Here is a 23,739-nt window from a genome sequence, read left to right as displayed (position 1 = left end):
CAAAATCAAAAATGAATAAGAAGGACTACATCAAACTAAAAAGCTTCTTTACAGAAAAGGATGCCATGAACAAATCACAAAGTCATCTTATATTGTGGGAAAATATATTTGTAAATAACTTACCTGATTAGGGGTTAACATTCAAAAGAAATAAAGGTGTCATACACCTCAACATCAAAAAACAAATAGCCCCATTAAAAAATGGGCAGACAACCTGAACATTTTTCCAAAGAAATACAAGTGGCCAACAGGCACATGAAAAGATGTTCTATAACACTAATCATCAGGGAAATGCAAATCAAAACAATCCTGTGAAATAACAAAGATTATGCTCTCTGACATCAAGCTCTACTACATATCATCTCACACCAGTCAGAATGGTCACTATCCAAAGACAAGAAATAAGAAGTGTTGGGGAGAATGTGGGTAAAAGGAGCCCTCCTACACTGGTGGTGATAATATAAATTGGTGCAGCTACTATGGAAAGCAGTATGGAGGATCATCAAAAAACTAAAAACAGAAATACCATAAATCCAGCAATTCCACTTCTAAGAATTTATCCAAAGAAAACAAAATACCTGATTTTAAAAGGTGTATGTACCCCTGAGTTTATTGCCACATGAGTAGCTAAGATATGGATGCAAGCAAAGTGTCCATTAATAGATGAATGGATAAAGAAGAGGTGGTACATATACACAATTAAATATTATTCAGCCATAATAATAAATTCTGCCATTTGCAATAGCATGAATGCACCTAGGTATTATGCTAAGTGAAATATGCCAGGTGGAGAAAGACAAATACCTTATGATTTCACTTACAAATGGAATCTGAAAGCAAAGAAAACAAAATGATCAAAACAGCAGTAGATGCATAGACTGAGAAGTGACTTGTGGTTACTGTGGGTGAGGGGTTGAGGGTGGGTGGATGAGGTGGGTGAGGGGCATAAAGAGGCACAAAAATCTCAATAATATGTGGTGGTCCCTGGTGTGGAAGTGAAGCATGGAGAATATAGTCAGTACTAAACATCTTTCTATGTTAGAGTGTGACTACAGTAATTGGGATGAGGATTTAATAATGTTGGTAACACTTGAATCACTTTGTTGCATATTAAATATGCTTCAATTAAGAGTGGTGACAGTGGGCATACATTTTTTATTACCAATCTTAGAAGAAAAATATTCAGCTTTTCACCACTGAATGTGATGTTACCTGTGGGTTTGTTATATATGGCCTTTAATATAATGAGGTATGTTCCCTCTATACCTATTTTGTGTAAAGTGTTTGTCATGAATAAACATTGAAATTTGTCAAGTGCTTTCCATAATCTATTGAGAGGGTCATATGATTTTTATCTTTCCTCTTGTTAATGTGGCATATCACATTGATTGATTTATGAACATTGTATCCTCCTTGATTTCCTGGAAAATTTTCCATTTGGTTTTATGTATGTTCCTTTTGATGCAATTTTTAATTTGGTCTGCCAATATTTTGTTGAGGATTGCATCTATGTTCACCATGGATATTGGTCTGTAATTTTCTTTGTGTGTGTGTGCGTGTCTTTCAAGTTTTGGTATTAGAGTGACTCTATCCTCATAGAATTAGGTTGGAATATTCCCTCTTCTGTTTTTTGGAATACTTTAAGAAGGACTGGTATTAGCTCTTCTCTAAATGTTTGGTAGAATTCATCTGTGAAGCCATCAGGTACTGGATTTTGTTTGTTGGGAGTTTTTCAGTTACCATTTTGATTTTGATCTGTTCAGATTTTCTGTTTCTTCATGGGTCAGTCTTGGAATATTGCATGTTTGTATGAATTTGTCCATTTCTTCTAGGTTTTCAAATTTACTAGCATGTCATTTTTTTTTGTAGAATTCTATAATTATTTGTATTTTTGTGGTGGCTGTTGTATCCTCTTTCTGCTGATTTTATTTGTGTCCTTTTTCTTTTTATTTTATTAAGTCTCTCTAGGGGCTTCTCTATATCATTTATCTTTTCAAGGAAACAGTTCTTGGTTTCACTGGTATTTTTCTATTGTTTTATTAATTTCTGTGTTATTTATTTCTCTCTGCTCTTTATTATATTCATCCGTGTTCTTTTTATTCTTTTCTTAGTTCCCTTTTTTGTGAGGTTAGATTGTTCATTTGGGAATGTTCTTGTTTCTAGTGGTAGGCCTGTATTGCTATATCCTTCCCTTTGAGAACCAGTTTTGAGGTATTTGATCTGTTGTGTTTCTGTTTTTATTTTTCTCCACTGATTGCTTGATTTCCTATTTGATTTGTTCATTGATCCATTGATTATTGAGAAGCATGTTGTTTAGTCTCCATGTGTTTGTGCTTTATTACTTTGGTTTTCTTCATGTAACTCATTTCTAGTTTCATACCGCTCTGGTATTAAAATATACTTGAAACAATATCAAACTTTTAAAATTTATTCGTCCTCTTTTTGTTACAGTATGTGTTCTATGCTGCAGAAATTTCCTTGTACACTTGAGAAAATGTGTATCCTACTGCTTTGGTATGAAATGTTCTTTATATATCTGTTAAGTCGATCTGTTCTAATGTGTCATCCAGTGTCTCTCTTTCCTTATTTATTTTCTATCCTGATGATATGTCAGTGAAGTGTTAAAGTCCCCTGGTATGAATGTGTTGCTGTCTATTTCTCCATTTAGATGTTTTTTATATTTAGGTGCTCCCATGTTGGTTCATTGATATTTGTTGTATCCTCTTGTTGAACTTATTCCTTTATCATTAGATAATGTCTTTTTTCTACTGTTACTTTCTTTGTTTTGATACAGGTACTACTACACCTTCTTTTTCTCCCTTTTATTTGCATGAAATATCTTTTTTCAACCCTTTACTTTCTATGTATACCTTTAGGTCTGAAATGAGTTTCTTGTAGGTAGCATATAGGTGGATCTTGTTTCCTTACCTATTCTGCTACCCTGTGTCCTTTGATTGGTACATTTAGTCCATACATATTTAATGCAATTATTGATAGGTATATACTTATTGCCATTTATTTTCTGGCTGTTTTTGTAGTTCTTGTCTTTTCTTCCTCTGTTATACTATTTGTTATTCGATTTTTTTTTTTTAGTGTCATGCTTGGACTCCCTTTTTTTCTGTATGTCTATTATTGCATTTAGCTTTGTGCTTACCATAAGTTTCATAGATAGTTTCCAAATACATAACAGTCTATATTAATTAAGTTGATTGTTACCTGATTTCAAACACAATCTAAATGTACTACTTTGTATTCTTCTTCCTTCTCCACGCTATGTATGTCATAATCTACATCTTTTGGGTATCCCTAAGTAACTTTTTGCATAACTCATTTTATTTCTTTAGTTTTTTGAACTCATAGTGGCTCAGTACATACTTGGTCTATCTTTACTGTAGGTTTATTTTTAAAATGAAAAATATTTAGACAAGAACAGCTCCATCTAAAGTAGTCCCTTTAACATAATCCTGTAAGGCCAATTTAGTGGTTATGAACTCCTTTAACCTTCACTTATCTGAAAAATTTGTAATCTCTTTAGTTCTTAATAATAAACTTGCTGGGTAGAGGATTCTTTGTTGTATGTTCTTCCCTTTCAATTCTTGAATATTTCATACCACTCCCTTCTGGCCATAAGTTTCTGCTGAGAAATCTGCTGATGGCCTTGCAGATAACTGACTTTCTCTTGCTGCTTTTAAGATTCTCTCTTTACCTTTAACAGTCATCATTGTAATTGTCTTCATGTGGACCTCCTTGGGTTCATCTTGTTAGGGGCTCTTTTTGCTTCCTGGCCCTGGATGTCTGCTTTCTTCCCCAGGTGGGGATACTTTTCAATGATTATTTCTTCAAATAGACTTTCTGCCCCTTTATCTCTCTATCATTCTGGGACCCCTGTTTTGGAAATACTGTTTTCATTTGGCATTGTCACAGAACTCTCTTAGCATCTTCTCATTTTTAGGAATTATTTTTCTCTGTGTTCTCTGCTTGGTTACTTTCTACTACACTGTCTTCCAGTTCACTGCTCGGTTCCTCTGCCTCCTGAAACCTACTATTAATCCCTCTATTGTATTTTACATTTCAGTTTTTTCTTCAGTTCTTAATAGTTCTTTAAAAATTTTTTTCTCTTTCTTGAAATTTGCACTGAGATTATCCATTCTTTTCCTATGTTCAGTGAGCACTTTTATGGTGTTTACCTTGAATTCTTTATCACAAAGATTGCTTATCTCTATTTCATTTTGCACTTTTTCTGGTGTTTTGTCTTTTTATTTTTATTTTTGAAATAAGTTCTCCTGTCTCCTCATTTTGTTTCCATGTTTCTTCCTTTGTATTAGATAGATCACCTGTACAACCTGGTCTTGAAATTAGAGGCTCTATGTAGTATGCATCCCATGATGATCAGAATTACAGAACACCCTGATCTCCAGATCCCAGTTCTCTGTTTTGGTTGAGCCACATCTACTAATGTTAGGCTGCAGGCAGAGTACACCTTCCTGTCTCTCTGCCAAAAATGACCCATCCCCTTTGCTATTTGTGTGTCTCCTGTCAGTAATGGCAGATCCCCACACCTAGCCTCTGCATGCCATTTGTGTGATATGAGGTTTTTCTGCTTGTATTCATTGTGTTCAAGGCATCCTCCTGACTGTCCATTAGCAAGGAAACCACTGCTGAACTGATTGTGCTGGAGGGGCATGTATGCAGGGAAATGCTGGGACTGAGACACAGGCAGGTGGAGAATTCAGAGCTGGCTTCCACAAGTGTCTGGCCATTTGGACTTTAGGAGGCCTGGGAAAGTGTTGTCCACCTGCCCTTACTCCTCCAGAGACATTTCTCTCAGATTCAATTTCCCTTCTAGCAATTTCCTCAGCTGATAAATCTTCCAAACTGCTGCCTCTGATCTGGGTTTCAGCAGGACTGATAGAGCATGCTATTTCTCACATGTGACAGGATTTGGGCCTCCCATATCACTACAACTCTCTCTGCTGTCCTTCCCTGTTAATCTTCAAAGCCCAATGCAATTTGGATTCATCTTCCCAGGGCAGATTCATGGGTACAGGTCTGCTGGGTTCCTGAGCATTTATGGCATACCCACTCTGTTCCTCTATCCCCAACTTCTTGTCTGAGACTGTAGAAGGTCTTGGTTCCTGACTCGTTGCAGTTCTGCCCCTTTAAGATTCTCGATGTCATGTTCTCTACTTTGCTGGGTATACGTGATCTGTTCTGGAGGCTTTGGTCATTTTCAGGGTTTGTTGTATTTCACATAACTTCTTCCTGTGTGTGTATGTGGGAGGAGGTCAGTATAGTGACCTCCTATTTTGCCATCTTCCTCCAACCCCTCTCCTCAACCTTTCAACATTGAATAAAATGTTAGCTGTGGGTTTCTCATACATGACCTTCGTTTTGTTGACATTTTCCCTGTATTCTCATTTTTTAAATTTTGGTATCATTAATCTACAATTACATGAGGAACATTATGTTTACTAGATTCCCCCAATCAACAAGTCCCCTCCACAAATCCTATTAGAGTCACTGTCCATCAACATGGTAAGATGCTGTAGAACCATTACTTGTCTTCTCTGTATTGCACAGTGCTCCCCGTGCCACCCCACCACATTATACATGCCAATCATGAAGGCCCCTTTCTTTCTCCCCCACCTTATCCCTCCTTTCCCACCCATCCTCACCAGGCCCTTTCCCTTTGGTTACTGTTAGTCCATTCTTGGGTTCTGTGATTCTGCTGCTGTTTTGTTCCTTCAGTTTTTGATTTGTTCTTATGCTACACAGATTAGTGAAATCATTTGGTACTTGTCTTTCTCTGCCTGCCTTATTTCACTGAACATAATACTGTCTAGCTCCATCCATGTTGCTGCAAGTGGTAGGATTTGTTTTCTTCTTATGGCTGAATAATATTCCATTGTGTATATGTACCACATCTTCTTTATCCATTCATCTACTGATGGACACTTAGGTTGCTTCCATTTCTTGGCTACTGTAAACAGTGCTATGATAAACATAGGGATACTTATGTCTTTTTCAAACTGGGCTGCTGCATTCTTAGGGTAAATTCCTAGAAGTGGAATTCCTGGGTCAAAAGGTATGTCTATTTTGAGCTTTTGAGGAACCTCTATACTGCTTTCCACAATGGTTGAACTAATCTACATTACCACCAGCAGTGTAGGAGGGTTCCCCTTTCTCCACAAACTCACCAATATTTGCTGTTGTTTGTCTTTTGGGTGGTGGTGATCCTTACTGGTATGAGGTGATATCTCATTGTGGTTTTAATTTGCATTTCTCTGATGATTAGCAGTGTGGAGCATCTTTTCATGTGTCTGTTGGCCATCTGAATTTCTTCTTTGGAGAACTGTCTGTTCAGCTCTTCTGCCTATATTTTAATTGGATTATTTGCTTTTTGTTTGTTGAGGTGCATGTGCTCTTTATATTAATTTTGGATGTCAACACTTTATTGGATCTATCATTTGTGAATATAGTCTCCCATACTGTAGGATGCCTTTGCAGTACAGAAGCATTTCAGCATGATATAGTCCCACTTGTTCATTTTTGCTTTTGTTTCCCTTACCTGGGGAGAAATGTTCATGAAGGAGTCACTCATGTTTATGTCCAAGAGGTTTTGCCTATGTTTTTTTCTAAGAGTTTTATGATTTCATGACTTACATTCAGGTCTTTGATCCATTTTGAATTTACTTTTGTGCCTGGGATTAGACAATGATCCAGTTTCATTTTCTTAAATTTAGCTGTCCAGTTTTGCCAACACCAGCTGTTGAAAAGGCTGTCAATTCCCCATTGCATGTCCATGGCTCCTCTATCATATATTAATTTACCATATATATTTGGGTTAATATCTGGACTCTCTATTCTGTTCCACTGGTCTTTGGGTCTGTTCTTGTGCCAGTACCAAATTGTCTTGATTACGGTGGCTTTGTAGTAGAGCTTGAAGCTGGAAAGTGAGATGGCCCCTGCTTTATGCTTCCTTCTCAGGATTGATTTGGCTATTCAGAGTCTTTTGCCATTTCATATGAATTTTAAAACTATTTGTTCCAGTTCTTTGAGGAATGTTGTTGGTATTTTGATAGGCATTGCAATGAATCTATAGATTGCTTTAGGCAGGATGGCCATTTTGACAATATTAATTGTTCCTAGCCAAGAACATGGAATGAGTTTCCATTTGTTAGTATCCTCTTTAATTTCTCTTAAGAGTGTCTTGTAGTTTTCAGGGTATATGTCCTTCATTTCCTTGGTTAGGTTTATTCCTAGGTATTTTATTCTTTTTGATGCAATTGTGAATGGAATTGTTTTCCTGATTTCTCTTCCTGTTAGTTCATCATTTGTGTATACGAATGCAACAGATTTCTGTGCATTAATTTTGTATCCTGCAACTTTCCTGAATTCATATATTAGTTCTAGTAGTTTTGGAATGAAGTCATTAGGGTTTTTTATGTACAATATCATGTCATCTGCAAATAGTGACAGTTTGACTTCTTCTTTACCAATTTGGATGTTTTGTATTTCTTTGTCTTGCCTGATTTCTGTGGCTAGGACCTCCAGTTCTATGTTGAATAACAGTGGGGAGAGAGGGCATCCCTGCCTTGTTCCCAATCTCAGAGGAAAAGCTTTCAGCTTCTTGCTGTTAAGTATGAAGTTGGCTGTGGATTTGTCATATATGGCCTTTATTATGTTGAGGTACTTGCCTGTATACCCATTTTGCTGAGAGTTTTTAATCATTAATGGATACTGAGTTTTGTTGAATGTTTTTTCAGCACCTATGGAAATGATCATGTGGTTTTTATCCTTCTTTTTGTTGATGTGGTGGTTGATGTTGTTGGATTTTTCGAATGTTGTACCATCCTAGCATCCCTGAGATGAATCCCACTTGGTCATGGTGTACAATCCTCTTGATGTATGTTTGAATTTAGTTTGATAATATTTCCTGGAGTATTTTAGCATGTATGCTCATCAGGGATATTGGTCTGTAATTTTCTTTTTTGGTGGGGTCTTTGGTTTGGGTATTAGAGTTATGCTGCCTTCATAGAATGAGTTTGGAAGTGTACTCTCCTTTTCTATTTTTTGGAAAACTTTAAGGAGGATGGGTATTATGTCTTCTCTATATGTCTACTAAAATTCAGTGGTGAATCCATCTGGACCAGTGATTTTGTTCCTGGGTAGTTTTTTGATTACTGACTCAATTTCTTTGCTGGTAAATGGTCTGTTTAGATTTTCTCTTTCTTTCTTGTCCAGTCTTGGAAGGTTGTATTTTTCTAAGAACTTGTCCATTTATTCTGGGTTTCCCAGCTTGCTAGCATATAGATTTTCATAGTATTCTCTAGTAATTTTTTGTATTTCTGTGGGGTCTGTCATGATTTTTCCTTTCTCATTTCTGATTCTGTTGATGTGTGTAGATTCTCTTTTTCTCTTAATAAGTCTGGCTTGGGTCTTATCTATTTTATTTATTTTTTCAAAGAACCAGCTCTTGGTTTCATTGATTTTTTTCTATTGTTTTATTTTTCTCAATTTTATTTATTTTTTCTCTGACCTTTATTATATCCCTCCTTCTGCTGAGTTTGGACCTCATTTGTTCTTCTTTTTCCAGTTTCAATAATTGCGACTTTAGACTATTCATTTGGGATTGTTCTTCCTTCTTTATATAGCCTTGGATAGCTATATCCTTTCCTCTTAGAACTGCCTTAGCTGTGTCCCACAGAAGTTGGGGCTTTATACTGTTGTTGTCATTTGTCTCCAGATATTACTTGATCTCTGTTTTAACTTGGTCATTGATCCATTGATTATTTAGGAGCATGTTGTTAAGACTCCATGTATTTGTGAGCCTTTTTGTTTTCTTTGCACAATTTATTTCTAGTTTTATGCCTTTGTGTTCTGAGAAGTTGGTTGGTAGAATTTCAGTCTTTTTGAATTTACTTAGGCTCTTTTTGTGGCCTAGTATGTGGTCTATTCTGGAGAATGTTCCATGTGCACTGGAGAAGAATCTGTATCCTGCTGCTTTTGGGTGTAGAGTTCTGTAGATGTCTGTTAAGTCCATCTGTTCTAATGTGTTGTTCAGTGCCTCTTTGTCCTTACTTAATTTCTGTCTGATGGATCTGTCCTTTGGAGTGAGTGGTGTGTTGAAGTCTCCTAGAACAAAGGCATTGCATTCTATTACCTCCTTTAATTCTGTTAGCATTTGTTTCACACATGTTGGTGCTCCTTTATTGGGTGCACATATATTTATAATGGTTATATCCTCTTGTTAGACTGACCCCTTTATCATTATGTAATGTCCTTCTTTATCTCTTGTTACTTTCTTTCTTTTGATATCTATTTTGTCTGATACAGGTACTGCAACACCTTTTTTCTCCATGTTGTTTCCGTGAAATATCTCTTTCCATCCCTTCACGTTTAGTCTGTGTATGTCTTTGGGTTTGAGTGAGTCTCTTGTAAGCAGCATATAGATGGTTCTTGCTCTTTTATTCATTCTGTTAATCTGTGTCTTTTGATTGGCATTTTCACTCCGTGTACATTTATGGTGATTATTGGAAGATATGTACTTATTGCCATTGCAGGCTTTAGATTCGTGGTTACCAAAGGTACAAGGATAGCCTCTTTACTATCTAGCCATCTAACTTAGCTCTTTTATTAAGCTATCATAAATACAGTGTGATGATTCTTTATTTCTCTCCCTTCTTATTCCTCCTCCTCCATTTTTTATATGTTAGGTAGTTTATTCTGTACTCTTTTGTGTTACCTTTGATTGCCTTTGTGAGTAGTTGGGTTTTTTTTTGCCTTTAGTTAATCTGCTTTCTTTGCTGTGATTTTATTTTCTCTGTTGATGTGTATTTAGCCTTAGGAGTGCTTCCATCTAGAACCGTCCCTTTAAAATATCCTGTAGAGACAATTTTTGGGAGGCAAATTCCCTCAACTTTTGTTTGTCTGGGAATTGGTTAATCCCTTCTTCATATTTAAATGATAATCATGCTAAATACAGTATTCTTGGTTCAAGGCCCTTCTGTTTCACTGCATTAAATGTATCATGCCATTCTCTTCTGGCCTGTAAGGTTTCTATTGAGAAGTCTGATGATAGCCTGATGAGTTTGCCCTTGTAAGTGGCCTTTTTTCTCTCTCTGGCTGCCTTTAATACTCTGTCCTTGTCTTTGATATTTGCCATTTTAATTATTATATATCTTGGTGTTGTCCTCCTGGGGTCCCTAGTTTTAGGAGTTCTGTGGGCCTCCATGGTCTGAGAGTGTATTTCCTCCCCCAGTTTGGGGAAGTTTTCAGCAATTATTTCTTCAAAGACACTTTCTATCCCTTTTTCTCCCTTGTTTTCTTCTGGTACTCTTATAATGCAAGTATTGTTCTGTTTGGATTGGTCACCCAGTTCTCTTAATATTCATTCCTGGAGATCCTTTTATCTCTCTCTGCCTCATCTTCCCTATTCTATTATTTCTCATCTTCCCTGTTCTATTATTTCTATTCCATTAATGGCCTCTTGCAATTCATCCAGTCTTCTCATAAGTTCTTCCGGAGATTGTTTTATTTCTGTATCCTCCCTCCCTACTTGCTTCTTTAGCTCTTGCATATTTCTCTGCAGGTCCATCAGCATGGTTATGACCTTTATTTTGAATTCTTTTTCAGGAAGACTGGTCAAACCTATCTCCCTGAGCCCTCTCTTGGCGGTTGTCTGGGTAATTCTGGACTGGATCAAATTCTTCTGCCTTTTCATGGTGATAGAGGTAGCTGCAGGCAGGTAGGGCATGTGTCAGCTGGGCAAACAAAGTCCTTCCTGTTTTCTGGTCTCCTTGCCCTTCTCCACTGCCTGTGTCCATTACCTGAGCTCCTGGAGTAGCCTCTGGATTAATTCCCTAAACTGCCATGGGTGGGGTCACCTTCAGGGTAACCCAGAGCCATGTGGGGAGTGGCAGGCACACTGGGTGTGCTCTCCTGTGAGAGCAGCACCCCTTCACACCTTGCCCCAGTTTCTTCTGCCTGTGCCATGCGTCTGGGCACTGGTGGCAGCCTTTGGGTCTGACCCGGGTGGCTGCACCATGGGAGGAGATTCTGGGCAGCTGGTGGGGTCCTGGCCACTCCTGGGCAGCTCTACCACCACCATGGATATGCACAGCCACTCCTCAGCCACTCCATTCCCACCATGGGCACACACAACCTCTCCCAGGCTGTTCAGTTGCTGCCGCCATCAGCTCACGCACCCACTCCCAGGTCACTCCACCACCACTGCTCTCAGGCTACTGCGCTGCTGTGTCAGGGGCTGTGCCAGCCAGGAAATGACTGGCAGGCTTCTTATCACCATGACTGGCTTCATAGCTGTGCTGCCACCCAGGTGGTTAGGGCGCCTGGAGTTCCCCAGTATTTCCAGATGCTGGGCTGAGTGTGCCAGGATGATTCCATCCAGCTGTGAGATCCCTGTCCCTTTAAGACTTTCAAAAAGCACTCGCTTTTCTTTTGTCCTAGGGGAACCAGTTGCAGGTACCTGTTCTCTGATTTTACTTTTCCATTTCTCTAATATCCAGCACACTGTGCACTGTGTGTCTGCACTCCTGGTGTGGATTACTAGAGCTGGTTGTTTAGCAGCCCTGGGCTTTCACTCCCTCACCACACTGACTCATTGCCTCCCACTGGATAACTGGGCTGGGGGTAGCGCTTAGGTCCTGCCAGGCTGAGGCTTGTATCTTACCCCCTTTGTGAGATGCTGAGTTCTTATGGATGTAGATGTAACCTGGCTGTTATACTGTATCCACTGGTCTCTCTCTTAGGAATAGTTGTATTTGTTGTATTTTCAAAAATATATATGGTTTTGGGAGAAGATTTCCACTGCCCTACTCACGCCACCATCTTGGCTCCTCCCTATTGTCTGTATCCTCATTTTATTGAGGGTTTTTACCATGAAGGGATTTTGTGTTTTGTCAAAGGCTTATTCTACATCTTTGGAAATTATATGATTATTTTATTCTATCATATTCATAAATACTCTATTTTATATACTTTAGTCTATATTACATTTATTGACTTGTGTATATTGTGCTAGCCTTGCATCTCAGTGATAAAACTATTGGTCATGATGTATGATCCTTTTAGTTTATTGCTCATATTTTGTTGAGAATTTTTGCATCTATATTCATTGGGGATGTTTTTCTACTTTTAATGTTTTTGAACTGTCCTATGACTTTGTTATTAAGGCAATGCTGGCTTTATAAAATGAAGTTGAGGGTGTTCATCTTCCTTAATTTTTGAGTGTGTAAGGAATCAGCATTGATTCATCTTTAAATGTTTGTTTGTATTCACTGGAGAAGCCACCTGGTCCTGGGATTTCCTGTGTTGGGAAGTTTCTGATTATTGATTCAATATCCTTACTTTTAATTTGTTCAGATTTTCTATTTCCCCATGATTCAGTCTTGGTAGATGGTATGTTTCTTGTAATTCATCTATTTCTTATTTGTTATTCAATTTGTTGGATGTGTTAGTCTGCTATGATCGCATTATATATCTGTGGTATCAGTTATAATGTATCCTCTTTCATTTCTGATTTTGAGTCATCTCTCTTTTTTTCTATTTGGTCTTCTTAAAAGTTTGTCAATTTTTAATTTTTTTCAAAAGCCACCTCAGTTTCATTGTTTTCTGTTGTTTTCCTGCTCTCTTACATTTATTTCCCCTCTAATATTTTTCTTCCTTTTATTAATTTTGTGCTTAGTTCTTTTTATCAAGTTCCTTGAGGTGTAAAGTTATGTATAATCTTTCTACTATTTTAGTATGAGTTTTTACTATAAACTTCCCTGTAGGATTTTCTTCAGTATGTCTTAGGTTTTGGTGTGTTGTGTCTCCATTTTCATTAATTCAATACATTTGTTGTTTTAATCTCTTCTTTGACCCAATGGCTGTTCAGGAGTGTGTTGTTTATTCACCACTTCCTTATACATTTTTGTTTCCTTGTTGTTTTCCTAGTTTCATATCATTGTGTTACAGAAGATATTTGGTAGAATTTCACTTTTTAACGTTTGCTAAGACTGTTTTGTGCCCATCATATGATCTGTCCTAGACAATGTTTCATGTACTTGAGAAGAATGTGTACTCTGCTGCTGTTGGATGGAACATTTTATGTATGTCTTTCGGGCCCATTTAATCTAATGATGGTTCAAGCTCAATGCTTCCTTGTTGATTTTCTGTCTCAGTGATCTATCCATTGCTGAAAGTGGAGTATTTAAGTCCCTTACAAAATAATAAGGGTATGGTTGTCTGTTTCTCTCCTCAGATCTGTTAGCATTTGCTTAATATGTTTCTGTGCTTCCTTGTTGGGTGTGTATATATTTATGATTGTTATATTCTCTTGATGAATTGACCCATTTTATCATTTTATAATGACCTTCTTTGTCTCTTATTACCCCTTTGGTATATTTTTTCTGATGTAAATATGGTCACCTCTGCTTTATTTTTGTTTATTACACATGTATAATAAATATTTTCCCATTCCTTTACTTTGAACTTATATGAGTCCTTTTTTATGCATCACATAGTTGGGTCTCATTTTTTTCTTTATCTTTCTAGACATTCTGTGCCTTTTGATGGTGAGTTTAATCTGTTTATATATAGAGTAACTATTGACATGTAATGACTTACTAATGCATTTTATTGTGTTCTAGCTCTTTTGTAGTCGGATTATTTCTTTCTCTGTTTCTATTTATATTTATAAATTGGTGATTTTGTGTGTGGTGTGTTCTGATACCCTTTTGTTTATCTTTTGAGAATATACTCTAGGTTTTGCTTTGTGGTTATCAAGAGTAAATAACAGAGTATATTATATGTGATAGGTACTTTGATCACATCCAAAGCTTCATGCTTTTACACTCCTCATTTATATTTTTGATGTCACAATTTACCTATTTTTATGTTGTGTATTCATGAAAAAATTACACTGTGTTTAGCTACTGTCAATATTTTTGTCCTTAACTTTTGTATTATTAAGTAGTTAACAGACCATCCTATCACAGAATTTGATATGGCTAAAGCTAGCTGTATAATTACCTTTACCAGTGTAATGTAAAATTTTCTTTTGTTTTCATGAACTAATTGGCAGTTTTTGTTTATGCCTGATCATTTTTCAGCTTTTCTTGCAAGGTGGATCTGGTAAAGTTACTCAGCTTTTTTGTTTGTTTGGGAAAGTCATTATTTCTCCAGTATATCTGAAGGGTAACTTTGCCAAATAGAGTATTCTTGTCTGGTAACTTTTATCTTTCAACACTTTCAGTATGTCTTTCCAACTACCCTTGGCCTGTCAGGTTTCTGCTGAGAAATTTGCAGTAGCCTAGGGGACATTCGTTTGTAGGTTACAATGTTTTTTCTACTGCTGCTTTCTGACTCTCTCTATCTTTTATTTTTGTAAGTTTTATTATAATGTGTCTTAGAGAAGGTCTTTTTGCATTGAGATATGTGGAAATCTATTAGGTTTGTGACCTAAGATATTTAAATCTCTCTCCAAGTTTGGTAAGTTCTCAGCTATTATTTCTTTCAATAAACTCTTTGTACCTTCTCCCTTTCTTCTTCTGGAACTCCAATTATTCTAATTTTTATGTTTTACTGAGTCCTTTAGATCACAAAGGCTCTCTATGTTTCTTTTTTCACTTGTTTTTTTTTTCTTTGTTCTACTCTGCTTTGGTTATTTCAAAGTTCCTTTTCTCTAGCTCAATGATTCTATCCTCTGCTTGGTTTATTCTGCAATAGATTCTCTCTATTGAACTTTTCCATTCATTCATTGAATTCTTTAGTTCCAGAATTTCTGTCTTTATCTTGTTTTATGATTTCTAGCTCTTTCTTGAATTTTTCATTTTGCTCATGCACTCTTGTCCTGATTTTTTAAAATTTTCTTTCTTATATCTCATTGGATTTCCTTAAAGCAGCTCTTTTCAAATTTTTACCAGATAAATTGCAAAATTCCATTCCTTTGATTCAGTTATTAATTATCCTTTGATGATGATATGTTTCATTGATTTTTCATGTTTCTTGTATTTTTGCATTGATGACTTTGCATTAAGGTAATGGACACCTCCTCAAATCTTTACTATTTGCATACAGTGGGGATATACTATTCATTGATCCTATTATATCTTGATGCTTTCTCTTTGTATGGCGACCTCAACTCCACACTTCTTACTCCCTCTTGTGGGAAAGTTCTTGAGCTCTTGTGTCTTATCTGGTTCTTACAATTCACCTGGTTGGCTGATGGAATCTTTTATTCCCCAAAAGTGGTGTTACACCTCATGTTTTTTCCAGAAAGTGGTTTCTTCCTTGCTCACAGACCCTGGTCTGATTTTTCTGACACACTCTATTTACCAGGTCTCACTCTTGCCACCACACTAGGAGTGTGCACACAGAACCAGCTGCAGAGTGGAGGTTTGTGTAAGTTTGGCACTCATGTATTGGGAGTGCCCATGGGTTCAGTGGAAATCATCAGATAAGTTTCATCCATAGGTTCATAAGTGGACTTCCTGATGAAGTCCTGAGTCTGTCAGCCCAGACCATGCCCTTTAATTTCCTTTGATATTCTTATCTACTTGTTTCCTGATCTCCTCCTGAACCCCTCACCCCAAGTCATGGAGTTCCTACCTCAGTATTCTGGGTGCTGCTGTGCATAAATGTTATTCTCCATTTGTATCCTGCACAGCTAGGATAACAAGACACTCACTCACCATTCTCCTTTTTCCATTTGTGAGATGTCGACACTGGCTATTCCAGCCCCATGCAATTTTACCTTGGGGGACAGTTGGCACTGGCAAAATTTCTCTTATCATTTCCATTGCATCCAAATTTTTCCCAGTGGAGCACTGGAATCTCACATCTGGGTTGCCAAATTTATACAAGTCTCTCATCTCTGGATGCATGCCCAAGTCACCACTCTTCAGTTTTTATCTGACTACTGGCAAAAGGAATTGCAGCAGGTTTGCTGGCTTCTGCTGCATCCACAGACTATACAGAGGTCTGTCTGCCAAAACTAAACTTAGAGTTGGGAAATAATCCTCCTGGTCCCATGGCATATGGTCCTTTTGTTCATGGATGGATTCAACTTTCTGGAGTCAAAAGGTAGAACAAAAAGGAAGGATGTATTTGCTGCCACAATGCCCTGACAATACTCTTCTTAAGTTTTATATCCAGTAAGACTCACTTTTTGTGGTGTATACTTATGCAGGTTTTTAAGAATGTACAGTTGTGTATCCACCCTTCATTGGTGATGTAGAACAGTTATTTCACAACCTAAAATTTTCTTGTTCTTTAGCCTATCTACCACACCATATTAATTAGTTTAGCTTCATGATAAGATCTGACACATGAAGAACATATGTCTTGTTTTCTTCAGTATATCTTGAGCATTCTTAGTCCTTTACACTTCTGTGTACATATACACTTCAAAAATTTGGTTTCTGATTGGGGCTGCATTGAATTAATAGATCGTTTTGCAATTTCTGTAAACAAAGTGTGGGCCTTTTACTGTTTTGTAATTGGTTTCTTTGTAAGGACATCTTATGCATATTTTTTATCATTATGGCAGACTACTGAGTGCACATAATAACTATTTTTTAAATGGTGAAAATTCAGTCTTCAGATGTTATTAATCGGTTATTATAAAAGTTTAATGTTTTTCAGCTACCAACCAATAGTTGACTACATAGAGTCCCAGTTTGAAGCCTATCTTCAAGAAGAATTGAAAATTAAACGTTCCTTCACTGACTACCATGATTCTCGTGTACATGTATGCCTTTACTTCATTTCACCTACAGGACATTCTCTGAAGTCCCTTGATCTGTTGACCATGAAGAACATTGACAGTAAGGTGTGTTTGGTAAATCCATCAACCTATGAAGATTTAATCATTATTTTGAGAGAATATGTATTTTTAAAGCCTTTGCATACAAGAATTTTTTATTTTGTAATGTGTGTATATATCATATTTTTCCATTAATCTTTAAATGATTTATTTTGATTTCCTAGGGATACTATTACACAAAGACTTAATGGCTTAGACATCATAATTAATTTTTATTACAGTTCTGAAAGCTAGAAGTCCCATATCAAGATGTCATCAAGTTTTTTTCTTCTGAGATCTGTCTTCTTGGTTGGCAGATGTATGCACTCTCATCATGTATTCAGCATGATCTTTCCTCTGTGCATACATCTGATGACCCTTTGCCCAAATTTCCCTTTCTTGTTAAGATATCAGTCAGATTGTATTAGGGCCTATCCTTATAAAAGCATTATTTTAATTTAATCATCACTTTAAATATTCTGTCTATCTCCAAATACAGTCACAACCTGAGACACTGAGGATTAGGGCTTCAACATATGCACTGGGAGGGAGTCTTATTCAGTCCCTAACATCATCTGATAGTTCAAATATATCAAAGCACATTGATATTGTTCACCCTAGCTTTCTTTCCAGGGAATTTTATTTAGCAAATTTATTTAGCAGTTAGGAAAATGAGATACAGGTTAAAAATTAAAAATTAGGTTTTTTGTGATTAAATGATAAATCAGATTATGGTCATTTGTCTGTATTTTTTAATTTGAATTTACTCTATAACACTATAAAATACCTTATAGTACTAAATGTACTCTATAGTTCTATAAATAATACCATTAATATTTAACTGGTACCACTGATGGTGTGAAACAAACTTTTGATGATTCTGGCTACTGGTCCAATCAGAGAGGATGCAGAATGCAATATGGAGGGTTTGTATACATATGAAAGAAACTGTTATGTCATGAAATTCTTTATTACACTTAGCCCTGATAAAACATGCTTTCTTCAACTTTATTTAGTGGAAGGGAGGAAAGTTCTAAAATTCGGTTCCCTTTATCAAAGAAAGCCTGAATTTTGCTATGTATTTTTCAAGCTAGAAACACATGTACTTCATCTCATAATGTCAACTAATTAAGGAAGTTAGATTTCTAGTTAAAATTAAGAGCAATTTCAGTTTCTTGATTAGTGGGACATTAAGTAGTCAGGAACACACAGTTTTATTATTAATTTTATGGGCAGCTGTAGTCACCAAGCTATTGCCATATACAGAAAATTGTTAATTTTTGTAAGACCACATTACATAAAGCTGTGAGCAAGGGTGTGTGTGTGTGTGTGTGTGTGTGTGTGTGTATCTGTTGTCTTCCAGGTAATCAGCTCTCCTTGCAATAAGTGACTTTTAGCTCTCAAATATAAACACCTGAGGAATTATGGATGTGGAAAGTTTCCATTTCCCATGTGTTAGTGATTTACTATCACTAGAAGATAGCTTTATTCAGCTTTCTCACTAACGCAATTTTTTGAGATATTTCAAGACATTTATTTTAGTCTTAAATCTACCTTAGCAGTTGTCTGCTTTTTACTGTGAGAGCTGTTATTTAAGTTTTTTTTAGACAATGTTTCAACATCTGTGTTATAATATTGATGCTCTTGATTTGCACAAGGAATTTTTTTAAATGTTCTTTGAAGAATCTAAAACTAAACATACTGAAACTGACTTTTACCCATCCTACTATATCTCAGAACATGACATTGTGTATCTATGATTTAATAAGATGTTATTTTAACAATAATGAAACATATTTTAGATCTTTGCATATCGCTATTTTCTACAAAACTTAATTAGAAAGGTAAATGCGTGGAAACAGGAGTGATCATATTGTAGAAGAAGGAAGAAAAATTTATGAATAAAATTTCAAGCTGAAATATACAATATGAAATAATTACTTTTCATAAATTACAAATGAATGTATTTGTCAGCAAGATGCTAAACACACACAGGCACACACTTAGCACTTAAAATGTGGTAACAAAAGTCTTATTTTTAAGAGGTCTTTGGAAAGCATAAGCAAATATTCTGCAAAGACACCTAGGTAGAGTGAAGATCTGTGACAGTGGAGAATTAAGAATGCAATTTGGAGAAGGTGATGTAAAGAAATGATAGGTAGAAGAACAAAGTTAATCTGTTTTTTCTATTTTGATGAAAGGTCTCTGACTTCTTAACACTTAATTTAATAATAAATAAAATTGGTAATGAATTGAGTAGGGTTCTTCACTTTGCTACTTATATTTTTCTCACTCCAGAAATTGTGGAAGTGTAAGAAAGTTTGAGAAGAAAAATAAAATCAAGACTTCTAAGCCTGAATTCTGATAAAAGATTAATATTTAGAGGTACTGATGAGTACAGAAAGCAATTTTTGAGGAAGGCATGACAGCCAGTGAATACTGAGTTATAAAAAGTTGTCAGAAATTGTGCAGTTTTTACTGTAAAATTTCCATGATTAACAATCAGTCTCAATGGTGGGATTTTGTTTGCTTCCTTCTTAACAGGTGAACATTATACCACTGATTGCCAAAGCAGATACAATTTCTAAAAATGATTTACAGCAATTTAAGTGTAAGATAATGACTGAATTGGTTAATAATGGCATCCAGATATACAAGTTCCCAACAGAAGATGGAACTACTGCTCAAGTGAACTCTTCAATGAATGTAAGATTCTGATTATTGAAAATCAATTTCTGTTTTATGTGGAAATGAAAAATATAACACAAGTAACACTATTTGTAATATATTGTCACTTGTCTCTGGCAAAGAGGCTATTAATAAGGCCTTTTTCCCTCCCCAAATCCAGTGGGAATAAATCTAATCAAGGAGGTGAAAGACCTGTATTCTGAAACCTGTAAGACTGATGAAAGAAACTGAAGATGACACAAATAAATGGAAAGATATTCCATGCTCATGAATGGGAATTATTTTATTTTCCAGGTTTATTTATTTTCTTTAGCTCTTCTTCACCACTATCTTCATCTTTCTTCACCAATCCTAGGCAACTTCTTTGTAGATTTCTCTTTTCTAGACATAGCATATGAATGGAATTATATAAATTTAGTGTTTTCATGTGCTACTGGTTGTTACATCTTCTTGGGAGAAACATTTACTCAGATCATTTGTCCATTTTAAATTGAGGTTTTCTCATTTATTATTGAGTTGTATCATAGTTTTATTTTATTGTAGTATTTTTTTATTGATATCTTTAATCTGGATACACTTTCCTTATGAGATACAGGATTTGCAAATATTTTCTCCAAACCTGTGGGTCATCTTTTCACTTTGTTTTTGGTATCTTTTGAAAACACTAAAGTTTTTAATTTTGATGAAGTCCAATTTATCTATTGGTGTTGCTTGGGTTTTTGCGACATATATAAGAATATTTTGCCAATTCCAAGTAACCAAGGTTTACTTATGTTTTCTTCTCAGAACACAATTTAAAACTTGTGGTAAAATATACATAATGTGAAATTATTATCTTAAACAATTTAAAGTGTAGAGTTAAGTGACATTTTATACATTCACATTGCTGTGCTCCCATCACCATCTATCCATACAACTCTTTCTAGCTTGCAAAACTGAAATTCCTTATCTAATAAAATATAACTCCCATTACCCTTCCCTAAGCCCCTGGAAATGATCATTGTACTTTCTGCATATGAATTTAACTACTCAAGGTACTTCCTAAAAATGGAATTATACAATATTTGTCCTTTTATTCCTGTGTAAATATATTTGAGTTCTTCTTTCAGTTCTTTTGGGTATATGTCAAGAAGTGGAATTGATAGATTTTATGGTAATTCTGTTTAATTATTTAAGGGACTGCCATACTATTTTCCTCAATGGCTGCGTTATTTTATATACCCACCAACAGTGTGTAAATATTTAAATTTCTTCACATTCTCACCACTTGTTATTGTTTCTCTTTTTAAAAATACAAGCTTATCTTATGATATGAAGTGCTATCTCATTGTGGTTGTGATTTGAATTTCCTTAATGATTAGTGATGTTGAACATCTTTTCATGGCTTATTGGCCATTTGTATATCCTCTTTGGAGAAATGTCTACATGTCCATATCATCTAAGTTGTCAGATTTATTGGTGTACAGTTGTCTGTAGTACACATTTATCTTTTTTTTCTTTCTGCAGTGTTGTTAGTAATGTGTTTCTTTCATTTCTGATTCTGGTAATTTGAGTTTTCTCTTTTTATCTTGGTTGATCTAGCTAAACATTTGTGGGTTTTGTTGTTCTTTTATGTAAGAAGCTTTTGATTTCCTTGATTTTCCTATTCTTTATTTCATTAATTTCTTCTTTAATCTTTATGACATATATTCTGATTCTTTTGGGTTTCGTTCCTACTTCTTTTTTTCAGTGTCTTAAGACGGATAGTTAGGTTACTGATTTCAGAACTTTCTTTTTTCTTTGTAGGCATTTGTATCTATAAATTTCCCTCTAAGCATTGCATGGGCTGCCTCACTTAAGTGTTGATGTATTGTATCTTCATTATCATTTACCTTAGAATTTTTTCTGATTTTCTTTTTGACCTTATTTTCATTTTGAGTATTTAAGGTTGTGTGCATTCATAACCACATATTTGAGACTGTACCAATATTCCCTTATTGATTTATAATATCATTCCACTGTGGAGGTCATACTTTTAATTTTTTCTATACTTTTCTATTTATTGAATTTAATTTTGTTTCCTATCATATGGCCTATCCTAGATAATCCATGTGTATTTAAAAAATATGCATGTGTGTGCATACATATAAATAAGGTAAAAATAATCTGTTTGTTAATATTTGCACAGTTGACATCATTGTTTATATGAAACCACAAGGATAATAAAAATTATGGCTTGTCTTCCCCAAAACTCAATATTTGGAAAAATGTATATGTAGCAATGTTCTTTCACCTCACAATTTTAAATCCAAGTAAGAATGGAATGTATATTCTATTTTTTTATATTCTTAATTTTTAAAATTTTGATATCCTTAATATACAATTACTTGAACAACATTATGGTTACTAGACGCCCCCTATTATCAAGTCCCCTCAACATACTCCATTACAGTCACTGTTCATCAGCATAGTAAGATGCTATAGAATCATTACTTGTCTTCTCTGTATATACAGCCTTTCCTGTGTCAATCCCAGCTACATTAGGTGTGCTAATTGTAATGCCCCTTTTCCCACCTTATCCTTCCCTTCCTACCCATCCTCCCCAGTCCCTTTCCCTTTGGCAACTGTTAGTCCATGTTTGGGTTCTGTGAGTCTGCTGCTGTTTTGTTCCTTCAGTTTTTGCTTTGTTCTTATACTCCACAGATGAGTGAAATCATTTGATATTTGTCTTTCTCAACCTGGCTTATTTCACTGAGCACCATACCCTCTAGTTCCATCCATGTTGTTGCAAATGGTAGGATTTGTTTTCTTCTTATGGCTGAGTAATATTCCATTGTGTATATGTACCACATCTTCTTTATCCATTCATCTACAGACAGACACTTAGATTGCTTCCATTTTTTGGCTACTGTAAAGAGTGCTGTGATAAACATAGGGGTGCATCTGTCTTTTTCAAACTGGGCTGCTGCATTCTTAAGGTAAATTCCTAGAAGTGGAATTCCTGGATTAAATGGTATTTCTATTCTTAGGTTTTTGAGGAACCTTTGTATTTCTTTCCACAAAGGTTAAACTAGCTTACATTCCAACCAGCAGTATAGGAGGGTTCCCCTTTCTCCACAACATTGCCACCATTTGTTACTTTTAGTCTTTTTGATGCTGACCATCCTAACTGGTGTGAGGTGATATCTCATTGTGCTTTTTATTTGCACTTCCCTGATAATCAGTGATGTGGAGCATCTCTTCATGTGCCTGTTGGCCATCTGAATTTCTTCTTTGAAGAAGTGTCTGTTCATATTCTCTGCCCATTTTTTAATGAGGTTATTTGCTTTTTGGCTTTGAAGGTGTATGAGTTCTTTATGTGTTTTGGATGTTAACCCATTGTCAGATATGTCATTTACAGATATATTTTCCCATACCGTAGGATGCCTTTTTGTTCTGCTGATGGTATTTTTGTACATAAGCTTTGCTGTACAGAAGCTTTTTAGTTTGATGTAGTCGCAAGTGTTCATTTTTTATTTTGTTTGCCTTGCTTAAGGAGGTGCGTTCAGGAAAAATTGCTCATGTTCATATTCAGAAGAGTTTTTCCTATGTTGCCTTCTAAGAGCTTGATGGTTTCATGACTTACATTCAAGTCTTTGATCCATTTCGAGTTTACTTTTGTGTATGGGGTTAGACAATAATCGAATTTTATTCTCTTGCATATAGCTGTCCAGTTTTGTAATACCAGTTGTTGAAGAGGCTGTCATTTCTCCATTGTATGTCCATGGCTCCTTTATTGTATATTAATCAACCATATATGCTTGGTTTTATGTCTGGGCTCTCTAGTCTGTTCCATTGGTCTATGGGTCTGTTCTTGTCCCAGTACCAAACTGTCTTGTTTACTGTGGCTTTGTAGTAGAGTTGAAATTGGGGAGCATAGTCCCTCCAGCTTTCTTCTTCCTTCTCTGGATTTCTTTGGCTATTCAGGGTCTTTTATGGTTCCATATGAATTTTAGAACTATTTTCTCTAGTTTGTTGAAGAAAGCTGTTGGTATTTTGATAGGGATTGAATAGAATCTATAGATTGCTTTACACAGGATGGCCATTTTGACAGTATTAATTCTTCCTATCCATGAGTATGGGATGTGTTTCCATTTATTGGTATCTTCTTTAATTTCTCTCATGTGAGTCTTGTGGTTTTCAGTGTATAGGTCTTTCATTCCTTGTTTAGGTTTATTGCTAGGTATTTTGTTCTTTTTGATGCAATTGTGAATGGAATTATTTTG

The 23,739-nt window shown here is 35.7% G+C and overlaps 1 protein-coding gene across 4 annotated transcripts in view; it reads left to right on the top strand.

Moving 5' to 3' along the window:
- SEPTIN14 (septin 14) overlaps positions 1-23,739 on the top strand; it is a 215,946-nt gene that overhangs the window by 124,400 nt on the left and 67,807 nt on the right. For 3 of the 4 annotated variants that reach the window (XM_057487179.1, XM_057487181.1, XM_057487182.1), the window contains exons 4-5: positions 16,633-16,834; positions 19,352-19,513. In XM_057487179.1, coding sequence (XP_057343162.1) covers positions 16,633-16,834; positions 19,352-19,513 — 364 coding nt within the window. The remainder of the gene's footprint in view (positions 1-16,632; positions 16,835-19,351; positions 19,514-23,739) is intronic. The other variant, XM_057487180.1, reaches the window with a different exon arrangement.

This window comes from Manis pentadactyla, chromosome 10 (genome assembly GCF_030020395.1).
Source record: "Manis pentadactyla isolate mManPen7 chromosome 10, mManPen7.hap1, whole genome shotgun sequence".
Taxonomy (NCBI): domain Eukaryota; kingdom Metazoa; phylum Chordata; class Mammalia; order Pholidota; family Manidae; genus Manis; species Manis pentadactyla.
Note: the sequence above shows the minus strand (reverse complement) of the source record. Positions and strands in the feature narration are given on the sequence as shown.